General features: G+C 43.6%; 1 protein-coding gene across 1 annotated transcript in view; it reads left to right on the top strand.

Annotated features, from left to right (window-relative positions):
* PAH (phenylalanine hydroxylase) overlaps positions 1-18,594 on the top strand; it is a 70,505-nt gene that overhangs the window by 37,924 nt on the left and 13,987 nt on the right. The window contains exons 5-6 of the mRNA XM_047066810.1: positions 10,907-10,974; positions 17,575-17,771. Coding sequence (XP_046922766.1) covers positions 10,907-10,974; positions 17,575-17,771 — 265 coding nt within the window. The remainder of the gene's footprint in view (positions 1-10,906; positions 10,975-17,574; positions 17,772-18,594) is intronic.

Here is an 18,594-nt window from a genome sequence, read left to right as displayed (position 1 = left end):
TCTGACAGCCTCCATAGATGAAAAGTGCCACAGTCATATCGGCTGTCACTTACTCTCTGCCCAGGTAGATGGCTCCTTAATCTTTAAATGACTTGGAAGCTGTTTCATTACAGTGGTTTCGTGGAACTCAGTGAGAGTGTCTGCATTTCAGCAGTTTTCTTACATCTCTGTGGGTCTTTACAGTTGAGTGAATCGTGAACTTGCTCTTCACAAAGGCTCTTTGCAGTAAGCAAAGCAGATGTTCCCATTTTACAGGTAGATTCACTGAGGCCCAGTGAGAGTAAATGGGACTTTTCCAAGGTCCCATGCTAAGCTTTGGGTTTTAAGATTCCTAATCCAGTCCTCATGGTGCCAAAGACAAAGGTCTAGCCAGTGGCAGAAACGCTGGTGCTTTCTCAGAGACAAAGAGAGACCTATTTCTGGAGTAGACTGGCCTTTTCAAATATGAACAAGTGTTGCTTATTCTAACTCAAATAGTAAACCCCTGATAGTGGACTCAAAAATACAGAAAAGCATGAGAAGAAAATAAAGATCACCCATAATTCCAGTTATTTCCTTTTTTCTCTTGGTAGTATTCTGCATTTTTTTTTTACAATGAGAAACTATTTTAGAAACAGAGGCGAGTTCCCTCCTGACACCCACACATCAAAATTGAAAAAAATTATCCCCTATTGTCACACTGTCCGGAAACAATCAGTGTTAATTTTGGTGTGCTCCCTTTCTCTTCTCCACATCTCTTTCCCCCTCTCTTTCTATTATTTAGAAATTAATACATATTATTAAATTATATATATCATAAAATTATTATATATATAATTTTTTGTGCATTGCCATAACTTACTAAGCAGCCCCCAATGGCAAGCATTTAGGAAGTTTCTAGTCTTTCCCTAGGACAATAATTTGCTTGCCTGGGTATCTTGATGTGGGCTCTCCATAGCTTCCTTGATGCTTCCTTGTGAAACTACTTAGTCTAGGGATAGAAATTGTAGTTCAGTCTCCTAATATATATACTTCAGTACCTTATCCCCCCCAAAATAAAGCTGGATCCCCATTCACCTTCCTGGGGATGGTGCAGCCTTCTCCTGTGGCTCCTGGGGGCGCCAGACCTGAGCCAAGAGAGGTTCTAGATCCCCACTGACAGGTCTTCGGCCGTGGGCCTTGGGAGCAAAGCATCTGCAAAGATATTGTTCCCCTGGAAGACCCGTCTGGCCACCTTGGCCCAGTCAATGGAAAATTAGCCCATCTTACCAGACTCCAGACCTCCTGCCGTGACCCAAGACCCTTCCGCTGGTCACACTCACCGCTCACTTGGGGGAACGAGTATGGCCAGGAAAGAGGGAAGAGGTCACAGACATGGACATTTCCCTCCCTTTATCCTTGTGTCTCCTCAGGTAGATAAGCTGGTCTTAGAATTCTCTAGAATTCATTTCTCCTTACAGACCCAGCCCCTATCTTTGTTTCCCTGGCCTCTCACTGTGATGAATTTTATCATAAAAAAAACCCCATCTGTCTGGTACACGGTCCTCCCGATGAGGAGGCCAGGCTCTCTCTGTTCCTTCTTGTGGCTTTTCATCAGATCCTGGGAACTGATGGGCCAAGGACAGAGTAAACCCTCCAGAGTGCTCACAGGCCCTGGCTGCCACGTGTGAGGAGTGGCGGTGTTCTTCCCGAAAGGACCCTCTGTTCCGCTCTGTACCAGGTTCCCAGCATGCTCCCCTGCCCTTGGCAGTGTGCACTGACGTTTGACCCAACATCTCACTTCAAGGCCTCCAAAACAGCCACTCTGAAGAATGCGGCCAAGGAAGGATTGTTCCTGCCCCAGAGGGTAAAGGGCATCTGCCTGTGTGCGTTAGCCAAGTGGGAAAATAAATTAAGAGCTGCATTCCACCCCGTGCACACTGCCTTCTTTCCTTTGTTGCCTGTGTCTCCCCTTTCTTCCTTCCCCAGGCATTTACTAAGCGAGTGACATTCATAGCAAACGTTTCTTGAGCGTGGACTGTGTGCCGGCACTGTGCTAAATGCTCTCCCTGCATTTTTAAAATTTCGGTGTTATCACCATCCATCCTGGGAGGGTTTCGCTTTCTGATTTTCAGAGAAGTCTCAGACAGAGACAGACGGCCGTGTGGCCTCGCGTATATGTGAGCCGCCTCCCAGGCTATGTAAAGGAAAGGGGGCTGAAATGATGAATACGGCATGACCTCTGCCCTCCTGGGGCCTCCAGTTGTGGGGTGGAGGGAAAAGGGGTGTCCGCTCTTCCCAAAGGGGTGCCTGAGGTGACGGGGATACAACTGTAAGCTTGGGAGACAGAATCCAAGTGGTCTGTTTGATTTCCGTTCTCCAACGGACTCTTTCTCTGCCTGTTCCCCAGCGTCTGTGGTCCTGTCCCTGTTGTCTCCTTCACCTGGGGTGATTTTCCTTATCGTCTCACCTGTTCTTGCCCTGCTGGCAAACCTCTATTCGTTTTCTACGGCCTAGCTCATATGCTGGCCTCCCTGAAGACGTCGCTTCCACTGGCCCCTTCCCCAGGCTAAGTTTTCTGACACTGATGTCATAGAACTGTGTGTGCTGTGCTTTATACTTTGAGCACAGACTGTCAGAGAAAAATAAATTCACTTCCTCATGACTTGTAAAGGCATAAGACAGATACACGCGCGCGCGCACACACACACACACACACACACACACACACACGTGAAAGGGTCATATGCATGTTTCCCAAACTATAATCCACGAAAGAAATTTTTTTCATGATCAAAGGGAGAAACAGTATATGCTAGAGCCCCATTTGAAGCATATGCAAGTCCCGTGATCTCATTAGGGATGTTGGAAAGTCCCGTAAACATGAACTCGTTCAACCTAATGTTTCTCAAACTTTTTTTTACTGATGGAACCCCTTTTTAATGGCATACCTAGCGATATTATCTAAAATGGTAGTGTTCCATGGAACGCAGTTCGGGTAATATTTAGTTTAAATCATAACACACAAAAAGTAGATGATTAGACACCAGGTTTAATGAGTCAGATGGCATGTACTATCACTGTGGACCGGAATGGTTAGGGAGGACTTCTGGAAAGAGGGAGAGGTGAGTGGAGTCTTGTAACAACTAGGGTAGGCTAACCGCTGATCAAACAATCCCCAAGTCACCATGGATTAACTGAAGGTGTATTTCCAGTGTAAGCCAGTAGGGAGATTTCTCCACACAGTCTTGCAGAGAATAAGCCCCTCCCACTTCAGGGCCATACCTTCCTCCAAGTCTCAGACCCTTTTATTTTTCTGCCGGCACCTGGGAAAAGAGAGACAATTGCTCCCAGGAGGTTTCTGTGGGCCATGTCTGGAGGTGACTCACATCCTTCACTCAAATTTCATTGACTACAGCCCAGTCACATAGCCGCTAGGAACTTCAAAGAAGACTGAGAAATGTGGGTTAGCAATGTTCTCTGAAAAAGGGATGAGACACAGACCTTCGGGAGCACCAGCAGCCTTGGCCACACAGATCCTAACCCCAGAGCTCCCTATGCCAGCTCCACTGGCACCTACACCAGTGTCTAGACTGAAGATTCACACCAGGGGGTGCTTTCTGGTGGAGAAAATATCAATCAGCAGTACTGTGCATCTGTGTTATTTCTTCTACTATCCAAAGGTCTCCAACTGTTTTTCAGTCTTTCAGATGTAGGTACGGAGTTTCTCTTCTCTCCAGAAAGAGCCTTGCTCTTCCCTGAGTGGAGGGCTATCATTCTAGTACTCCTCTCCTCTTCCTTTCTGCCAATTAAAATTCTCCACCCGAAGGCCCCATTAAAGTCTATTCTAAAGATGTCGGCCAGTTAGCAAAGACTTGTGGCCCTCCTACTAAGTTGCTCTGTCCAAACATAATTTTCAAAAAAGTAAAAACAACTATCATGCAGGTATATAGTCAACATCGGTCAAAAATCTATTAGCTCAGTAGCGAGGGAACCAGCAAGATGACGACGTTGGTGCAAAGGAAGCTATAAGAGACTAAATTATGGATGGTCATTGAAAAATTGAGTGCTGGAGCAAGACCACAGAGATGGAGTTACAAGTGATTAATGCTCTCAAAGGCAAGAAAGCCGTAACTGTGAGTGTTTTTATCTACCGGACATAAATCATTTGCAACTTGATCATAAAATAAATCTTCTGCTGCTTGCCCATCTTCTGTAAGTTGGCATCTAACCCTGAAGAATCTGGGCCTTACTAAGTAGTAAATTGCCCATCAGACAGATATACATGCCTCTAGAGCTTACCGTGAACTTGTTAGGCAATGATCTAATGTGACTTTGGAAAGGCACATGGTAATTTTTTTGCGTAATTTTTTAACAGCTCCTACCCAGAAGTACGCTGAGTTACGCCATGCACTTAAAATCTAGTGATAAGTAAGACTAACAGAGTCCTGAGTTTAATGATATTAACAAGTATAATGATTGTCTGAAAGGAAAAACACTCAGGTTGTTGAGAAAGTGTATTGTAGGGGAAAATCAATAAGTTTGGAAAAAAGCAAAGGAAGTCTGTAAGATGCAATTGAACCAGATGGAAAGGCCAGTTAGTAGCTTATTGGTCTAGAAGAGTGGGGAAGGGTATTTCAATAACAGGGAACAGCATGTGTAAAGGCCTTGATGTGGCAAAAAGCCTGGTGGGTTTAAAGAATAAAAATAAAACCAACTGGGACAAATTTGGGACATAGTATGCAGGACTACCATTGTAGTTCAACACAGAATTGGAAATGGAGGAAGAGCCAGATTGCATAACGCCTTGTGGACTGTGTTAAAAATCTTGGACTTTACCCTTAAATTGATGAGAAGCCATTGAGAGTTTTTAAAGATGAGAGTGACTGCACCAGATCTGTACTTTGCAAATCTACCGGGGCTGCATGAGGGGGGAGGTATGGAAAGCACACAAAGAAAGTCCACTTGGAAAGCAGTTGTGCTAGCCCAGGCAAGAAGTGATGGGGTCCTGAACGAAGGGACAGCAGTGAGGATAAAGTAAAAAGGACAGACTTAAGATATTTGGAAGGAAGAATGGACAAAGATTGGTTATGGGATGTGAAGGAAGAGAGGAGGAGAGAAGTAAAACAATGACTCTCAGGTTATTGGCTTGGGCAACCAGGTATCTGAATCCTTTCCAAAACAGACTTTGTGGCTTTATAGGTGGTAGGCACGGCCAGCAACAGAGAGTGGGCAAGGGGCGGGGCTGTTGTTGGTGCTGCCCTGGTCTATTGGTTTGCACATCTCTGGGCGGGGTCTGCAGGATGGCAATGGCAGTTACTAAACCACTTTGAGACTCTTGTCTCCTGTGTACCATCCTTTCTCCACTTGGTGTGGGGCTGATGGAATGCAAAAAGTCTCTCATTGTTGGCATAGATGGAATATAAATAGGAAAGAAAGAATTGTACAGATGCTGTTTAGAAGGCCCAACCGTGGGTGATGGGGCTCAGTGACCCTTTCCAGACTCTATCCTTTTTATGTTCTGAACCAGACTTCTCAGCTTTTGAATTTTCCACCATTTTGCACAAATGTGTCATTTTTTGATTGTCTCCTTTGTGTTCAGAGTTTTACTTGGTGCCCTGTGTACCTTACCGACTCTAACCCACCCAACACCATGAGGGAACTGGAGCTAACAGTCTCACTTTACTGATGAAGAAATGTAGGCTCTGAGAATCGAGCTGGCCAACCTCAAGCCAAGCTCCTAGTGACTGGGGTTAGTAATCCACCCAGCCTGCCTGACTTGAAAACCCCTGTTCTCCTTGCTAGTCTAAAGATGGCATTTCTGAGATTTAACCTCAGCCATGATATCAAGAAAGGGTAACGTGAAAAGCTCAGTATAAAATACCCAGAAGACTTTTCCACACGGTTACCTGCTCCCTGAAATCCCCACAAAAACAGAACCACACACGTCAACACCCAAGTCACAAAAATGCTGAGATTTAGGAAAGTGATTGCATGTAGACTGCCTCCTGTAGAATTCCCTCCACTTTGTCCCTTCCACTCCTCCCCCCCCTCCCCACTCCTCCTTCACCAACAATATATTTTCCTGTCAAAACATACTTGGTTACACGCAGTGCAACCGAAATTGCTGCTATTAGCTTAATTGAGACAGGGTGATTATAAATAAATTACATGCAGTGCTACTGAAATTGCTGCTATTAGCTTAATTGAGACAGGATGATTAGTCATCATCAACTGAAGCTTAATTCAGAGTGTACTGTGCATGGCTGCAGAGATCCTGTGGTCATCTGGCTGCCCAAAGGATCAAGGCCAAACCACCAAGAGATGGACTTCGGGGCCACAGCTCCCTTTCCCTGGCAACCGAGAGAACAAAAGTCCTTGCAGCCTGGTTGGGGGGGGGGGGCGGTTCTTGGGACGGCTGATAATGAACTTCTTAGGCACTTTGAGCTGGAAAGGACTGTGGTTAGAAACGTTCCCTGTGGAAAATCTGTGTAGAAAAGTATGTATGTACGTGTGTTGACGTATCTCAGTATGTGAATCTTCTGTGGCTTCCTCACAATGATTTGAGATGGATTTGTAATGCTATTTTACTTTTTTTACTAATTATAAAAGAAATCCATACTCACAGTACAAAACCTCAAAAGCATGAATCGTATAGAAAAATCAAGGTTACTCTCTCATTTTTGTAACGTTTGTTAGGCCCTGGTGTACTTTTTCCATCACTTCATTTGTACATTCCCTCCATCATAGTTGATACCTCCTGGATATGCAATTTTATATTAAGCTTTTTTTTTCACTGATGAAAATATCTTCAAACTACCTAGACAACATACATTACGGATCAAAGATAAAGAGCCGAATAGGGCAGAGAGATTGTCATGGGCTTCTCACTCCTGGAGGCAGCATGATGAAGTGAAAATCCACTGGTTAAGGGAGATCTTCCCTCATCCCCCTGGTTTCCTGCCTCAACCCTCAACCCTCAGCTCATCAGCCAAGGGTGCAAACAGAAAACTCCCATGGAGGTGCTCCGTGGGCCTCATTTTTCTCATATCTTGATCAAAATATAGAAATATTCTCCAAGACGGCTTATAGGTGCAAAAGTCTATGCTGTATACTTAAGGGCTGGGGAGAGCCATTTATTACAGACTGTTATTTTTTTTTAAATTTTTGTTTATGTTTATTTATTTCTGAGACAGAGAGAGACAGAGCACGAGTGGGGGAGGGGCAGAGAGAGAGGGAGACACAGAATCAGAAGCAGGCTCCAGACTCTGAGCTGTCAGCACAGAGCCTGACGTGGGGCTCGAACCCACAAACCGTGAGATCATGACCTGAGCCGAAGTTGGTCGCTCAACCGACTGAGCCACCCAGACGCCCCTATTACAGACTGTTAAATAAGACTTGTAGGTGAGGATGACTGTGGTCACCAGACCTTAATGACTGGCAAGTATTAAGTTCATGTTTTGAGTCCTAACTATGGAGATGTGTTCTTCCTTTAGCCCAGTAGGCAGGCTCCTAAAGGGATGCATTCAGTGCTGCTTGGAAATCAAATCATGGTGCCCAATTTACTTACTGCATCATCCCAAGGCAACTTATCTTCATCCAATAGAAGGGCACCAAGGGTAGTTTTAAGTTTTCAGATTCCTAAGCCTTCCTTCCTGTGATTAATGACTCCAAACCATTCAGCACTGTGAGGAAAACCGAAGAGCTATATTTTGTAATAACTGCGTCATGGAATGTTTTCCAAACTGAATAATCACTTAATTTACTTGGGATTTGAATTTGGAATAAGAATACGTAGTAATTTTAATTTTCTGGTGTGAAACATTTAGATTTCTCTTTCTCAAAATATATCTTAAGAAGCAAACTAAGACATTCTTTCTTCCCTCCCTCCCTCTGATCATCCCTTCCTCCTTCCTTCTTTCCCTCTTTCAACAAGTGTTTGTAGTTCTTTCTGTATGGCGAACTTTATGCTACAGACTCTCAGATTACATATATATATATGGACACTGGTTCTTTGGAACTGCTGGCAGACTCTGATTGAAAACAATGACACCACCAACAACAAAATAACCAACCAACCAGCCAATCAGACAAGACAAAACAAGAAAATATCTAAAAATCAGGGAGTACTTATCGTTTAAAAATACTTCTCTAAATATGACACTCCATGATGCAAGCCCTTGTTTATGATTCATCAACACCTTGGTTTGAAGGGAAGGTGGGGCAGGTGGTAGAGGTCCTCCCTTATTGGGAAATTCTTGGAATGAACAAAGTAAGTTCTAGTATGATGCTAGTCTCTTGTTTTTCTAAAATTCAGGTACTATCATTTTTTTGGTAAAATACCTCCCCTCCCTTTCCAGGTTTATTAAGATATAATTGACACATAACATTGTGTAAGTTTAAAGTGTATAACGTGATGATTTGATACACATATGTATCGCAAAATGATTATAACAGTAAGGTTAGTTAACACCTCTGTCGCTTCACATGATTGCCATTTGTGTGTGTGTGTGTGTGTGTGTGTGTGTGTGTGTGTGTGTGTGTGTGTGATGAGAATATTTAAGATCTACTCTGTTACCAACTTCCAAGTATATAATACAGTATTATTAATTATAGCTACTATGCTGTACATTACATTTCCAGAACTTACTCATCTTACAATCGCAAGTCTGTACCCTTTGACCAACATCTGCTCATTTCTCCCACCCCAGCCCCTGGCAACCACCATTCGACTTTGCTTCTATGAATTCAGCTTTTTTTCAATTTTACATAGAAGTAAGATAATGCAGTATTTGTATTTCTCTGTCTGACTTACTTAGCATAATAACTTCACAAGTCATCCATGTTGTCGGAAGTGGCAGGATTTCCTTCTTTTATGGTTGAGTGGTAGGATATATATCTGTATTATATTACTATACTATATATTATATATTATAATACATGTGATATATATGGGTACATCTTCTTCATCCTTTCGTCTATTGACAGACACTTAGGTTGTTTCCATATGTTGGCTATTGTGAGTAATGCTACAGTGAACATGGAATATAGATATCTCTTCAAGATCTTATTTTCATTTCCTCTAGATGGAAACCCAGAAGTGAGACTGCTGGTTCATATGGTAGTTCTGTATTTAATTTTTTGAGGAATCTTCATACTGTTCCATAGTGGCTACACCAATATACATTCCCATATGCAGTACGTGAGGGTTCCCTTTCTTCCATATCCTCACTCATTCTCTCTTGTCTTTATGATGATAGCCATTCTAAAAGGTGTCAGGTGGTATCTCATTGTGGTTTAGATTTACATTTCCCTGAAGATGAGTGTTGGGCGTCTTCTCAGGTACTTACTGACTACATGTATTTCGTCTTTAGAAAATGTCTATTCGGTTCTATGGCTTATTTTTTAAATGGAAAACTTAGGGCTGCATTGTATGAGTTACTTATATATTTTAGGTATTTACCTTATATTAGATACACGGTTTGCAATATTTTTTTCACGTTCCGTTGGTTGCCTTTTCATTTGGTTGGTTGTTTCTTTTACAGTGCAAAAGTATTAGTTTGACATAGTCCTACTGGTTGACTTTTACTTTGTTGCTTGTACTTCTGGCGTTATATCCAGAAAAATTATTGTCAAGAAGCAATCCTTGAGAAAGAAGAACAAAGGTGGAGGTGTCACATGTCTTGATTTCAAATTATATTACAAAGTTATACAAATCAAAACAGTATGGTACCAGCATAAATTGACCAATGGAACAGAATCGAGAGCCCAGAAGTAAAGCCATGCATATGCAGTCAGCTAAGAGTTGACAAGGGAGCCAAGAATACTCAATGGGGAATGGATGATAGTCTCTTCAGTAAATGGAGTTGGGAAAACTGGATATTCACATGCAAAAGAATGAAATTAGATGCCTATCTGATACCCCTTGCAAAAATTAACTTGAAATGGATTAAAGACTTAAGTGCAAGACCTTAAACCATAGGACTCCTAGAAGAAAGTGCAGGGAAAATGCCCTTTTAATTAATTGGACTCATCTCTGACTAAGGTATATGTCCCACCAACACTGAAAGACACCCTTGGCTTCTTTCCACTCTTCAGAAATATGCTGCTTCTGGGGGTGCCCGGGTGATTCAGTCGGTTGAGCATCTGACTCTTGATCTTGGCTCCAGTCATGATCTCACGGTTCGTGGGATTGAGCCCCGCCTCAGGCTCCATGCTGAGTGTGGAGCCTGCTTGGGAGTCTCTCTCTCTTCCTCTCTCTCTGCCCCTCCCCCACTCACATGCCCCCCCTCAAATAAATTATATATATATACACACATATATATGTATATATATATAAAAGAAACATATATATGTATATATATATACATATATATGTGTATATATATATTTATATATATATATATATATATATATATAAATATATATATATATAAAAGAAACATGCTGCTTAGGATTGTTGGGGGAAAGGCTGCCTACCGGTGGGTGAGCCTCAAAGGAGAAATGATTATCTTCATTTTTCTATATTGAGATTGATTTCTCAGGTGAGCCCCTGCTGCGGTATCAAGGTTGACCCTGAAGTGCAATGAAAACAGCATGAAACTGGGTGCTTCAAACCCTGGTCTCATCTTTGCTTGACTCCTTTTCCTGGGCCACTGTTTACGCTGGAGGCATGAGGATAATCATACTGAGCTACCATGCAAGATTTTTGTGGGACTTACAGATAAAGTAAGTCCCTAGCACACATAGACAGGCATATAATAAAGACCCAATAAATACTATTTTAAAAAATTGCAATAGCAGCAAGCATGTACCTGTTTGTTTATCAAGAAGCTGAGGAAGGAGAGCGGGGCTGTCAGAGCTCACAGAGCCCCCATTCAAATCCCACAGGGACATGCTAGGCCTCTCTGCCCAAGCCTTGAGAAGTCAAGTGTCTCCTCTCTCCTAGGGTTTTAAGGATCCTGTGTATCGAGCAAGACGGAAGCAGTTTGCTGACATTGCCTACAGCTACCGACAGTAAGTCCACTTTGCTGGTCTTGGGGAAGAGAGAAGCTCACGCTCCTGGCTTACCTTTTCCTTGCCCAAGTTTGGAAAATACCAGCATAGAGAGTCCCGCCTTCGGCGTGCGTGCGCGCGCGTGTGTGTGTGTGTGTGCGCGCGCGCGCGCGCGCGCGCATGTGTGTTTAAACCCTCCCTTTAATAACACATGTTTCAAAAAAAAAAAAAAATTGCTGCTAGACAAAACAAAATTACCCACCGTGCCGGGGCGGCCTTCTCCCCAGCTTTGTTGTGTCCTTATGCGCTAACGTCTGAAGTAATTACAAAAGGCCTCGCCCTGAATAACACAGCCTCTGGTATTCTCCACATTAAACAGGGAAGAAGGAAAAAGAGAATCATTTACATTCAAGGAGGAGTTGGCTGCTTTACTGAAATAATGAATCATTTGAGGTTTTAGATGAGCCGTGCCTCAGCGTTCTTCTTTGATCTGATCTGACCCAGCTGCGAAGGGCAATTTTCAGAGGAGCTTATTGTTTTCTGTCTGGGATTCTACTCTATTTTGGCCAAAGGAAAATGCAAATATCAAAGATGTCAGTTTGGGAAGGGAGCTGTTTTTGCTGTTTTGAGCCCTCAGGAACTACAGAAATGCTACCACGGGGAAACTTAGCGTTTGAGGCCTGAGCTCCATTCCTGAGTTAAGACGTGAGAAAAGACATGCACAAGATGAGACATAAATGTTGACCAGGATCTGGGACACCTGGGTGGCTCAGTCGGTTAAGCATCTGACTCTTGATTTCAGCTTAGGCCATGACTTCATGGTTCGTGGGTTTGAGCCCCATGTCAGGCTCTGCGCTGGAGCCTGCTTGGGATCCTCTCTCTCTCTCTCTCTCTCTGTGTGTGTCTCATTCTCTCCCCCCCCCCCGCCCATCTCATTCTCTCTCTAAATAAATAAATAAATAATTTTAAAAAGTTGACCAGAACCCTGAGGGATGGTACTTTAACAGCTTTGATAGATTCTGAGGGCAATGAAGATAATAGGGCTCTGTTGACTGAATACAAAGTTACCGTCCAGATGGAAAGACCTCGGAGAAAATAAGACAATTCCCTTCTCTGAATGACTCCCGGCAGTGGAAAGATCCAGAACTTTGGTTAAACCTGATTTTGGCTAAACCTAGGCCCATTTGGGTTTGGGGCCTTGGCTTGTGACAAACAGGAACCACAGAACATGGCAACCTCTCCCCACTTTGCCTTTGCCCTAACATGGTCAGGTGAACACCATCAAATCGGGTACAGACAGGAGCCTTTTTCAGGTAGCCAATAATAATAACTTAAATTTATGATCTCCTTGCTCTGTCTGGGGCTTTGCTAAATGCTTTGCTTACATTATTTCATTATCTTATTTAGTCTTAATAATAATTCCCTGGTTTTCAGATGGGAAAAGTAATGCTCAATACAGTTAAGTAACTTACCAAGGTCATAATATAACTAGTAGGTGGCATCATCCCCTTTTGAATTCAGATTTCTCTAACTCCAAAGTCATTCTTACCCACTTGCCTGAGCGCTGGGATTCTCAGCGTCAAGAGACCACACTTCTCCATATAATCCAGGAGCTGCTTAGGAAGGACATTCACTTACTGCCTGGCTCTTGCGATTTGAGGAGAGAAACTGATCCCCTAACCTTCTTTCCATAAAAATGTTAAACCTGGGGCACCTGGGTGGCTCAGTCAGTTAAATGTCTGACATCAGCTCAGGTCATAATCTCACAGTTTGTGAGTTCAAGCACCACATCTGGCCGTCTGCTGTCAGCGCAGAGCCCGCTTCAGATTCTCCGTCCACCTCCCTCTGTCTGTCCCTCTCCTGCTCACGCTTTCTCTCTCTCAAACATAAGTAAACATTTAAAAAAATAAATAAAAATGTGAAACCTAATGGAGAAGCCTGGAATGGATTGAATGCCTCACCATTCTCCATGTTTATCAAGCAAGTTAAATTGATTATTGAAAACCATCCATGGATGCCTGGCTCTCTGAGAATCGTTAGAGACCTTCTAGTCAATTTCCCCATTTTTACAAATGAATCTCAGATGGTTAAGTGATGTGGCCAAGGTCATGTGGCTAGTAGGGCTGAACTTGTTCTCAAATTCAAAGCCTATTTCAGAACTCATTTTAGCTCCTCTCTTTTAAACTTTTGACCCTGTTTACCATCCCTTTCTTCTTTGAAATGGTCTCTTAGCTCAGTATCTGGCACAGTGGATTTTCATTATTCGAGGATTACTTGCTTCATTTATTTGAGACCTCCAATTCAATTCTTGTGGCACTTTTGCAATCATTCCCAGACATGCACAGAGTGGGGGAAGATTGGAGTTGCCTGATGCACGAGGTCTCAGACTGAACAAGGTGACACTGCCTTCTTATTTCAGCTTCTATACCATAAACAACTATCCTTATTGAAGTCTATTTAGAGACCCGGTTGCCGAATTTTTGCATTTTTTTGTTGATCATTTTCCTGTTTAAAATGCCCCCCTCCCCCCAGCACAGTGGTGAAGTGCCGTCTAGGGTTCCTAAGTGTGAGAAGGCTGTAATGTGTTTATGGAGAAAATGCGTGTGTTAGATAAGCTTTGTTCAGGCAGGAGTTATAGTGCTGTCGAGATCAACGTTAATGAATCAGCCGTATATATTAAATAAGATTTTTTTATACAAAAGCCCACGCAAAACGAAGTTAGGTGTTATCAGTTGATGAAAATGTGATGAGAGCTCATGGGACCCTAGTCCTGTATTTTCTTCTGGACCAGTGGTTCTGCGTTCAGAGTTCAGCTCAGAGCTCATGGTGACCTTATGTAGCACAACTACCACATATAAAGAGAATCAAATGTATTCTACTCTCTACTGATTTCCCTCCCTCCTTTCTGAGGTTTGTTCCCAGTTCTCCCTGGCCTGTTCATCTCACCCCAGAGCTTGTAATGTCTTTCAGACTCAACTTTGGCCCTCTTCCTTGGTTTCTGCCACCCTCCATACCAATAGCCCCCACGTTCAGATCTCTGGCACTTTCCGCATGGGGAATGAGGCCCAAGCTCCTGCGTTATGAGTCATGGAACCACAGGATATTGATCACGTGACAGAATGTATCTACTAAGTTCCAGGGCCCACCCCAAGAGCAAGACCCACAGAGCCCATGCCCTCTGGGGAATACGGGGAAGGCAGTGACAAAAGTAACAGTAAAAGAGATAGGTGTTCCCAAAGTTAAAACTTGGCTGTCCCGAGGCCGTATAATTAGGAGTTGGAATGTAGATTGGGCAACTAGGTCAGCAGGAAGTAAAGTTTAGGCTGAGAATTAAAGATTGAGCTGGAGTTTACAGCCAAAGAGAATGGGAGTAATGAAGGAGAGAGGGTGGCCCGTTTAGCTTACAGGGCTTTTGTTTTGAGATGTGAATATTGGGGGCCAGAGTCAATTCCTATGGAGAGTAAAGAAGCAACTAACCCCCACCACTGCTAACTAACGACCTCTTCTCCACCCATCTGCCGTGTGGTGCTCCGACTCTCCTGCCCAAGAACATTTAATGAAAGTCTTAAAACATCAGATTGAAGAGGCGCTGAAAAATGGCAGTTGCAGTTCTGAGGCACCAAATTATTTGTCTTGTAATAATTACCTATGTGGGAAGATCTGGTGTAAAATAAGACTCCAAGGAGAGGGAAGGCTATGCCAGGTGCTGGAGTATCTTGAATGCCGTATTTGGTTGGTGAAATAATTCAGAAACAACGTTGTCTACTTAAAACACTTTTTTGAAGAAGGATCCTAATTGGCCTAACTAGATATCTCTTCCTTAGTTCAAACTAAATGGACACTCTACCTAAATTGTCTTAGTTTAGTTTACTTAATGAGACCATGACTTGATGAGAATAATTGACAATTTCTTCAAAGATCAAGGATCTTATGAAACCTCAGGTCTCTTGATGGAAGTGGAAGATGGAATAAAATGTGCTGTGTTTACTTTCTAAGTAAACCATGGAAGTTAGTGTGTACGTATGAGACAGAGAGAGAAAATAAATTCTGAAATGTTTACTACATCCAGACAGCACTTCAGAGATGACGTATTTGATTCTTATTACAATATTACAAGATGGATTTGACTGTCCTTATGTTGAATATATATATGGCTCAGAAAGTGGCAATAACTTGCTCAAGTTGCCACACGCTTCTGTCCCTCCCACCCTCCCTCCCTCTCTCTGACTCTGGAGTCCTCTGCATTGGCCCTGCTCTCTGGCCATCGGTGGCGTCTCTCTTGGAGGTGGGCCCAGCACCACCAGGCTGACACCTCAACACAATTAGAGGTTCTATCTCCTTCCAACAGGTTCCACAAAAGTTTTCTCTGTGAGTCTCATTGGCTCTGATTAGAACATGGGCCCGTCTGTCAGCCACTGTCTGTGACCAGGGAAATGAGATGCTCTAAATAGCCAGGCCTGGTCACATGCCCAGGTAAGAGTGGTGGAGTCTCCTCCCACCTGAACCTGAGGCTGGGAGGGGAGGAGGCTGCTTTACTGGAAGAATGGGGAAGGGACATGGCACACCCTGGAAAGGTAACTATTAACCAAAGGGACATCATGGTACCCAGGATGTTACTATCTCTTTTTTTTTATTTTTTTTTTTTTAGCGTTTATTTATTTTTGAGACAGAGAGAGACAGAGCATGAACAGGGGAGGGGCAGAGAGAGAGGGAGACACAGAATCCGAAACAGGCTCCAGGCTCTGAGCTGTCAGCAGAGAGCCCTACGCGGGGCTCGAACTCATGGACCATGAGATCATGACCTGAGCCGAAGTCTGACGCTTAACCGACCGAGCCACCCAGGCGCCCCCGTTACTATCTCTTAAAATTGTATTACCAAATAGCAAATCACCTTTCTTTTTAAATAAGACTCAGTTATGATAATTATCCATTACCCAGTGGTATTATTATTTGTCAGCACCAATATTTGGTACTTTGTACATAGTATTTCACCTAATTCTCCTCTATACCTCCCAAATAGTTACTTATCAGCCCATGTACCAGCGGCACAGATTAGATTTAGAGAGGTTTACTAAATTGCCAGAGCAGTTATTCAGCTAGGAACTTGTAGAGCCAAGTAGTGAACCCTTCTCTGTCCATGTTCGAAGCCTGCTTTTTCCCTCCATCAGCACTTAGCCCGGAAATAATGGTGCATCCTCAGGCAGGGGCTTGCCTGATGTTTTCTTTTCACAAACCCTGCTGGCCATTATAGGGTCTTCTGAGTTTGTGTTGCTTCCAATGCATCAGCAAAAATCTGCCCTAATCTCTGCCCACCTTTCTGTGGAACATAACACTGACTTTGCTTTAATGGCCTTGGATGAGCTACAGCTTCGAAAGGGCAGGAGAAACCTAGTTTGGAGCCTGAGGATGATCCAGCCTGAGAATGATCCAGGCTGAGAATGAGGCGAAAAGTTCTGCCTCGTCCTAGACACTGTGTACCCTGTTAGGAAACAGGTCTGTAGTGCAAAGAACAGTCGCTAGATTTTTAAAAGTCAGGCTCTGTTTGATTTTCATGTGTTTTTACTCTTGAGAACACAGCTCATTCTTAGATGTTTTTCAAAAGGACCTTTTGAACTACTGACTCTCAAACCATAGTGTATCCCCTGGAAGCTTATTGCAGTCCAGATGCCTGGGCTTTCTCCTCCCCCACAGATTCAGGATCTATGGGACAGGGTCCAACATATGTATTTTAACCAGCTCCCTGTAGCTCTGTTATGTCATAACAGAAGATGCTACAAAAGCAGATCTTACACCTGGCATGGGTTTAAATACCTAAGGTCAGAAATATCAAATCTAGGGGCACCTGAGTGGCTCAGTCTGTTAAGCGTCCAACTTCGGCTCAGCTCATAATCTCACGGTTCATGAGTTCGAGCCTCATGTCGGACTCTGTGCTGACAGCTCAGAGCCTGGAGCTTGTTTCAGATTCTGTCTGTCTGTCTGTCTGTCTCTCTGCCCCCCCTCCACTCATGCTCTGTCTGTCTCTCTCAAAAATAAATAAAACCTTAAAAAAATTAAAAAAAAAAGAAATATCAAATCTAGCAAGTGCATGCCCACTAAACAAGGGTCTCAGGCTCACAGTCCATATATTAAGTCCACTTTAGACCGCAGATATAATTGCGTTAGTTGACATAATGCAAAACACGATATTGCTTTACTTGAACTTGGATGCCTTTGTTTAGAAAGAGGATGTGCCTTTCAGTTGTCTTGGCTGCCACCCTCCTCTGTCCATACCCACTACTTTGCCCCTTTACGTTACCCGCTGGGCCCTTGCAGTTAAGTGAATTTCCACTCTGGGTAAACAACTGGAGAGAGAGAAGAGCAGAAAGGCCAAGTGATTTTCCAAAGCGAGAACAAATCTCTGGTGCGGTTGGTGAGTTGAGAGCTTGTATCGTGGCTTAGCCAAATTGCATGAATGTTTCCTATATCAAGAAGTGGAACTTTCTTCTTTCGAATAACTTATGAAACCCCCTGTAGTCTGTGACGGTTCACAGATTCTGGACCTCCCTCCCTCTGCTAATGCTCCTTCTTCCTCTGCTTTACACCTGCCTTTCTGGAGACAAATCTTTCATGCCTATATTCCAGTGGGCAGCCCATCCCTCGAGTGGAATACACAGAGGAAGAAAAGAAAACCTGGGGGACGGTGTTCAGGACCCTGAAGTCCTTGTATAAAACTCATGCTTGCTATGAGCACAATCACATCTTCCCGCTTCTGGAAAAGTACTGTGGCTTCCGCGAAGATAACATTCCCCAGCTGGAAGAGGTTTCTCAATTTCTGCAGAGTAAGTCTACTTCAGGGACAAAAGTGGGGGGAGCAGGAGGGAAGGGAAAGGGAAGAAAGTAAATCACGGCTAGTACCAGGGTATGTGTGGTGATGCAGGCAGGTTGATGGTCGGAAAAACAAATCTCACTGCTGGGCTCTGCCTCACCACCAGCTTCCACTGTTAATCCACTCTCATCCAAGACAAGGCATCGTGTGTGGGTTTTGCCATATCCCTGTCCCTGAAAAGCATTTTTTTTCCCATTCTCAAAGTCCCAGGTGCCCAGGCAGGGTTCTCCTCGCAGTTCCCGCTGGGTTATAGATGGCTGCAGTGTGCTTTGTGTACGAAATGTGTTATTTGCGGCAGTACCAAGAGCCCTGAGCTCTAAGTCCATGCCTCTGACTAGTAGGAATCTTGCTTTGACTCCATCTAGTTGGGTGAACCTGCCTCAGTTTGCTCACCTGTCAAATAGAGACCGTCTCGTAGGGAAATTGTGGGAATGAAAAAAGACGTAGTAAGTGAAAACACCCAGCGTGGTGCTACATATACAGGGGGTGCTCAGTGAATTTGGGCTGAATTGGAATCTGAGTAACTCTTGGGGGGAAAACATTATTGGGATGCCTGGCCTCTGCACATCATTTCCAAATGAGGTATTTTCCTTTCTGCCTGGAGACATTAATTTGGCAAAACCAAGATAAGACCCACCAGCTAACACATACTAAACACCTAGTATGTGGCAGGTAGAATGAGAGAAAGTAGGAGGACAGACCACAGGTTTACAGAAATGAAGAAGTTTCTATGGCTCTGAGCTGTGTGGAAATGGTATGGCCGGCTCTGGGGCAAG

Source organism: Lynx rufus, unplaced genomic scaffold, assembly GCF_022079265.1.
Source record: "Lynx rufus isolate CCGP_SWC_20201006 ecotype Redwood Valley unplaced genomic scaffold, mLynRuf1.p SCAF_7, whole genome shotgun sequence".
In the NCBI taxonomy this organism is placed as follows: Eukaryota; Metazoa; Chordata; class Mammalia; order Carnivora; family Felidae; genus Lynx; species Lynx rufus.
This window is presented reverse-complemented; position numbering and strand designations above follow the sequence as displayed.